This window comes from Arachis ipaensis, chromosome B06 (assembly GCF_000816755.2).
Source record: "Arachis ipaensis cultivar K30076 chromosome B06, Araip1.1, whole genome shotgun sequence".
In the NCBI taxonomy this organism is placed as follows: Eukaryota; Viridiplantae; Streptophyta; class Magnoliopsida; order Fabales; family Fabaceae; genus Arachis; species Arachis ipaensis.
In genome coordinates, this window is record NC_029790.2 from 132,204,509 (window position 1) to 132,211,873 (window position 7,365).

At 31.2% G+C, this 7,365-nt stretch overlaps 2 protein-coding genes across 2 annotated transcripts; one reads left to right on the forward strand and one right to left on the reverse strand.

The window, feature by feature from the left end:
- Positions 26–3,024, forward strand: LOC107605454 (ER membrane protein complex subunit 4). The gene is made up of 6 exons (XM_016307339.2): positions 26–295; positions 369–425; positions 670–823; positions 1,747–1,844; positions 1,919–1,984; positions 2,680–3,024. Exons 1-6 carry the CDS (start codon positions 164–166, stop codon positions 2,716–2,718), a joined length of 546 nt encoding a protein of 181 aa, XP_016162825.1. The 5' UTR covers positions 26–163; the 3' UTR covers positions 2,719–3,024.
- Positions 5,350–6,427, reverse strand: LOC107605455 (probable small nuclear ribonucleoprotein G; the record flags this gene model as incomplete). The annotated part of the gene is given in 4 exon segments (XM_016307340.2): positions 5,350–5,701; positions 5,822–5,943; positions 6,173–6,195; positions 6,326–6,427. Coding segments are annotated over 4 exon segments (240 nt in total). The 3' UTR covers positions 5,350–5,641.

The following is a 7,365-nucleotide window of genomic DNA, read 5'->3' on the forward strand; positions in this document are numbered from 1 at the left end:
CAGAATTAGTATTATGGAAATAATAATAAGAATTAGTAGCTAGTAATAAGGAGTAGCCTTCAGTAATTGAAGATTGAAATTTGGGTTGGAAGCCCTAATCAATCATCGAGAAAGGTCCTCCATTCTCTTCTTTACTAAAACCACTGAATCAGTGAATCATCGAATGGATAAAGGAAAGGGAGTCATGGGATCCAATGCTCGGAGATGGGCCGTTGACTTCTCCGACAATTCAACCTCTCCTTCCTCTCGCGACGTTCCTGATCCTCCCGGTTTCTCTCGTGCTTCCATCGATCAGGTACTCTTTTTTTTTTTGACATTAATTTTAAAAATTAAGAACGCAATCTTCTGAAAAAAAAAAAAATTCGTAGGACGATTCAACCCTCAGTCGCCAGAAGAAGGATGCTGAATCAAACTGGAAATCACAGGTTCGCCTCTTTTTAGCATTTTAATTTTCAATTTAGGGTAATAATTTGGTTGCTAAGAACTTATTTACTTTAACTATTGCTTATACTATGCTATTGGATCTGGATCAACATTCAATTTGAAATAGTATTGCATATTCTAATTGTGGAAGTAGTTTACGATTGAATTACTGTTTAAGAATTTGATAGGGCGTGGAAGTTATAGATCCTTTTTAAAAAAAAGTTTTACATTTTGGGAACATGACAGAAAGCTTGGGAAGTAGCACAAGCCCCTTTCAAGAACTTGCTAATGATGGGGTTTATGATGTGGATGGCTGGAAGTACAGTGCACCTGTTCAGCATTGGTATCACCTTCTCAGCTCTTTGGCAGCCTATCAGTGCCTTGCAAAGCGTTGGCAAGAGTAAGATTCAGATCCTTGAATTGAACCCTGTATGATGTAAAGCATGTGTTGGTTTAGTGCATGCTTTTAGCTGTGACTCTGGTTGCAGTTGCACCGTGATGCCAAAAGTTGCGGAAAAAAACTGCTGCAACGCAGATGTGGAGAGTATTGCTACTGTAATGTTGCACCTGCAATTGTGGTCGTCAACTGCAATTTAAAACCATGGTTGTACGTGATGCCTATCTAACTACAATAACAGAGAACTTTTGTAACTACTGACTCTGATTAGAGCATTGTATTAGAATTCCATTATGTGTATTATTCCCCTCCTCCTCTTATGTGGATTGATAATTTTCTCCAGTCATGATAGGGTATATCAGTATCATTTTTATAATGCATTGTTCCGTTTGTGTACTGTATCCTTTTGTTTCACTTTCCTAATTCTTATGCATGTTGCTAATTATTAGCAGTAAATGTGCATATTGTTTTCACTTAAAGGATTATCTATTCATCATATCATTTGATGATGGAAATGTTTGCAAGGAATAAATTTAACCAACCATAGTCCATAGTAATTTATATCTGAAACTAGTAGACTGAGTTGTAGTTGGAAATGCATTTGCTGAATATTTGACCCTATAGATCCTGTTCCCTATCTCTGGTGATTTGATATTTTGTTGTTGCCTTCGTGATTGATTTAGTCTTCTCTTATCTGGTCTTTCCTCAAACTTAACCAGTCATGGTCTAATTTAAAAGCCCTAATTAGAAGTCATTTTCTTCTCGAATTGATGATAATTCTCTTAATTTTTTTTTTCTTCTCATTACATTTCTATAATATTTTCTATTTTCAGATTAGTGAGTTTGATTTGTATTATGTTTTTGTTTCCGTCTACTGTAAACTTATTTTTGTTAGAATTGTTAATATTTCTTTCTATTTTGTGCAGTTTTTGAGCCTTACAAAGACAGTAGAGTGGAGCTTCTTGGACCTAAGTTGTTATTCATAGCCCTTAATTTGGGTGGCTTGGCACTAGGTGTTTGGAAGGTTTGTACTTTAAAAGATCTTGTAATTTATACTTTAAAAGTTTAAAATTCATATCTGAATGTTTCACACTGCAGCTCAATGCATTGGGGCTTCTTCCTACGCACACATCAGACTGGGTCTCATCCTTACCTCCTGCTCAGGTTGGATTCATAACTTCAATAATGTAACTGCATGTTATATTTGGTCTGGTTATGTGTTGAGCCATCTTAAAACGATAGCCTAAAAAGATAGGCGTGTTATCTTTCTCTGTTCAAGGTTTAATTATAGAAACTGATTCATTTCCTTGGACCCATTCTATTGTGTTTGTTAGAGTGCTGGTAATGAATTTTGTTAAATTATAAATTTGCTGGTTCCTTCATTCTTCTCTTCTCTTCTCTTCTCACATGCTTCTTGATTCTACAAATTCAGTCAGTTTTCCTTTTATAGGCTGAAACTGTTATCAGGATTAACTAAGTTATTCTTCCAAGTCTTTCTGTGGTGTCGATATTAACATCATCATTATACAAAAACTGTAGATTGGATTTAAAAAAACAAAAGATGAAACGAAACAGATTCTATGATGAAAGGGTTGTTGCGAATCACAATGCTATTAGATTCTACATGCTCTTTTAAATTCACTTTGTAAAACTGGATATTGATATTTTTTCAATTTAAAATGTGATTATTGATGTTGAAAATAGATCTATGATGATTGATACTCTCCTGATTCCAATCTTTTGTGATTTAAGGACCTGGTGATTTAGTTGCGTCATGTTCATCGTTGTGATGCTATTCTATGTATTCAGTATTCTTTGTTCTGTGTGCCTATTATAACCTTGCTTTTGCTTATCTACAGGAAGTGGAGTATTCAGGTGGGGGTCTTAATTTGCGTTGATGAGAAATCTCTTGTTCATCCTAGTGTGTTTTGGATGAAATTTAAATAGAGAAGGACGAGGCTTGCTTTGTTATTTACGATAAATGTAACATACTCTTGGAATCACCTGGATTGGCCAAGGTTTGTAGGAGGCTATAGTAGTCTGAATAATTAAGAAAAAAATGTTTCTCTTTTATCTTGTTTTTGGATAAACTTCTATTTTTGCCTAGGATTCCAATATTTACATGTCAATTCTCTCTCGTTTTCATTTTAATTTAGATATTATGAAGCATTGTGGTAATTGACTTGGTTTATAAGCTTTGAGTACATTCATGGACATGGATCCTCAGATGCTAAAAGTCTCATATGACCTTGCGGGTAGTTTAAAAAATTAAAACATGACAAGCTCGTGAGATTTTCCCGTGAGGTTGCATTTCTTTTGATTTATATTTCATCACGGCAGCAATATGATGCATCACAATCTTAGCATAGCTATAAATAAGATTGTTGTCTTGTATACTGTATGTTATAAAAGAGCTAATATGATTATAATATCTCCTCTCTCGTTTACATAAGCTTGAGGAGACAATCACCTAGGGCCGTTTGGAAACTCTAGAAGTAGTTTTTTTTAATTTGACTTATGAAAAGTAGTAGTATTAATGTCTGGTGCAAATTTCAAAATCAAATTGTAACTTTCTAAGAAGCTATTTTGGAACTTATAGAGAAGTTAAAAAAAATGACTTTTTTCATAATACTTCTATTTTTCATTACATTTCTATAAAATAAGCACTTTTAGAGTTAAAAATTCAAATACAAAATAACTTATTTATAAGTTACTTTTAACAGAGTCATTTATTGTTTAAGTTATTTTATCAAAAAGAGTTTAATTAAGTTGGTTACCCAAACTGGACCCTAGTATCGGATCTAAACTCCAAAGTGCTTATCTCATTTGTTTATATTTTTAAATTAACGAAAATTAATTGATTATTATTATGTTTAGAAGAATATATAGATATTTTGACCAAAAAAAAAAAAGAAGTATATATTGATATGAGATATGTTTTAATAAAATAACGATCGGCTTAAAGTCAAATTGGGTAAGCTAATAAGAAAAAAAAATATTATCAAGATTCAAAAATCTCATCTCTTGTCCAAAAAAATGTCTCATCAAAACCTCTAAAGAATATCATTAAAAAAAAAAACTCTAAAGAAAAAGTCTATTGAGATGATGAAAAAAAAGCCTATTGAGAAAAAAAATTATTCTAGATAGAAAAGAGAATACATGAGCTCATATTGATTAAAAGGTTAATAGTGAAATTAATCTTTAAAATATGGGACTTTTTTTAGATTTGTTTTTAAAAGATATATTTCAATTAAATTGATCTTTCAAAATTTACGAAATAATTATATTTGTTCTTCAGTGACTTCATTAATAATATTTGTCAAGAATTAATGACGTAGAATATTAACTGATAACATACATAATACCTAACATGTCCAATTAGATGTTGAACAAATCTGTTTTTGAAAATCTATCAATTTAGTTGCTAGGTCATTGCAAATACAGTTTGTGTAATTGGAAAAAAAAGAATTAAATTAATAAATTTTCATGAATATATCTAGTCAATGTCCAATTAGACATGTCAAGTATTATATATGTTGTCAATTAACGTTTCATATCATCAATTGTTGACAAAATTTGTTAATGAAGTCACCGCAGGATAAATATGATTAATTCATAATCTTTGAAAAATCAATTTGATTAAAAAAATGTTTTAGAAATAAATTTAAAGAATGTCTCATCTTTTAGAGACTAATTTGACTATTAACTCATTGCTAAAGGAACAGAAAACGTATCCCATGATAACCATCTACCTAATAGCACTTACTTCTCATGTGTAAATTACTGCCTTATTTCATATCACCCCATTAAGGAATAGCAGTGTATCATACTTGTATATTAACCAATAACCACAAAACCAAGTGGATCCCATAGTCATATCAAGTCATGAGGAGGTCTTGGATGCAATCAAAGTTCTTTCAAAAGCAATTAGAGGCTCGGCCAACAAAAACAAGTGCTATATATCTTAATATACTGACATCTCAGTTTTATTTCTTCTTCACATCAAATCACACTCTTATCTTATTCTAGACCTGCTATTCTTTTCCTTAAACTTCATTCCATTCATGATTAAATCTGTTTGATTTTTTTTAATCCCATCCCTTTTTACAACGTCATTGAGGTTTGAATACAACACATCTCATCTTATGACTTAGAATCTCAGTTCTATCATTTATGGACAAGTAGCAAGAGAACATAAGCCAAGTGGGGTACCCTAGATAGACAAAACCAGATTACCAAAAAATTGGCTTATTAGTTCAGCAACAACAAAAACCTCTCAAACATACGGAATGAAACAAAACAAATACATGACTCAAGTACCTAATAATCCCCGTGTTCAGAGCTCGGTAAGCATGGTCCCTCACTTCCTGAGGTTTCATCATTTGCCCCCTACAGCTAATTCTCTTTCTACACTGCTTTATTTTCTGTAACACGTAATCTTTCTTTAATGGCATCCTTGTGCGGTGGTTAGGCATTTTGCCCCCTTATTTATCCCAAAAGCAAGTTTTGAGCACAGAGAACCATCAAAGTATTATTAAATCATAACAATACATATAACGGGAGAAAAGATTATAATTCTATCGACATAATTTCAATTTGGCAAGGTCAGTGCCATCCCATTAAAAAACCATAGTGGTATGCACAGTAAGCTACACTAACAAATGGACCAGGAAGAAAGGAAATGAACCCCAAAGTAATGGCCAAATGACCTTAAGATCCACAATTCCATGTTACTCTCAGAACTAAACCATCTAGAATGTTCAAAATACACACCAATTCAAACATTGAAATATACTGAGAAATATTACAATAAAACAGAAGTCAGCCCCTGTTGACAGGTTCAAGTGCTTCAACAGTAACCACACTGTTTCCTCTAATTACCTGCATCATCAATTTTAAAAACAAAATCTGGGTTAACTTGTACTCTATTCCCTCTAAAAATGTTCATGTTCCTGGTTGGCAAATTAAATTATAGAAAATGAAATGGAAGACAGAACTCACCACCATCCCTATTTCATTCTTTTCATTGCCATTGACTTCAACAGTGTTGTCAACAACTAAGTTCATAAACTGGTCAAAACCCCTGAGGGTACCAACAATCATCCTGTTTGCATTAAGCTTAACTGCAAGCAGATAATAAAAACTATTAATTTTCAGTATTATTGCTTCTCTCCTACAACAGCTAACACTTGTTTTCAAACATAAACAAAAAAAAAACCCTAAAAACTATAAGGTTCAAAATTCAAATGTCTATCTCATATGATGTATGCACAGTTATTATTGATATACAACATTATTAAGGGAAAAAAACCAAACTTCAGAAAATTAAGAATAAGAGAGAATCCAACTTACTCTGAAGCTTCTTGTCCATGTACCTGCAGCATCGCAAAGAGGGATAAAGAAGGAAAAATAAATTTAGGTTAATATTGCTCATTGCATCAGATTCTGAAGAAAATTAAGAAATTGAAAGATGAAATGAAGTGAATATGATTTAGTAATGCTTACTTCTTCAAATCCGGTGGCTGCCCTGATCTGCTCATAGTGAAGAGTTGAGTAGAGAAGCGACAAAGACGAAGAACAAATTTTGGAGTACAAGATGTTGCTGCACTCCGAAACCCTAGTGACTGTTTCACCTTCAGTTTTTAGCCACTACTAAGCCCAATAAAATATAACCCAAGCCCATAACTAAGGTCCTAAGTTCGAACTTCCCAAATCACGAAAATTGATGAATCGTTGAGCTTTGTTGTAAAATTTACTAGTTTATGGATAATTAATCCATTTTGTTATATTTATGTATGGTTTGCTTATAAAAAAATCTATATGTATTTAAAAGAGTTAATTTATTTAATATACATGCATATTAATTAGTTAATTTCTTTTGTAATATTAATATTTAATTTGATAAAAAAAATCACATTAATAGAGATATTTGTGTAAATTTTATTTTCTGATATAAATAATACTTAGAAGAAGTCTATATATAACTGTGTCTTAGTGGTAGAAGGTAAAAAAGCACAAAACTTAAAAGTGAAAGTCTATCACGAAGTTTATAAGTTGATGTTTGTTGACAATGTAATAGCTAATGGGGAGTAAGTGGTTAAATTAGTTTTTAAAAGATCATTTGTTTTTTAAATTGGTTTTCGAAAGATTTATCTTATAAAAATTTTAAATTATTTATGTTAGTTCTTCTATTATTTTGTTTGTTGATGGTGTTAAAATTTGTTAATGTGATATATTAAGTAACACTCTAATATACACATAAGAGTCTTAATTGATTATTAATATAATAAATTTATAAAATTATATCAAATTAAAATCTAATTGTGAGGAGAACTTGAGACATTGAAATTCCTCAATTTAAGGTTGATTTATCTAATTTTATAAACTAATCATGTTAATAGTCAATTAAGATTTTTAGGTGTATATTGGAATATCACTTAATATATCACATTAACAAATTTTGACACTATTAATAAATAAAATGACAGAAAAACTAACATAATTAATTTAAAAATCTTTAAAGATGAATTTAATTAAACAAATTT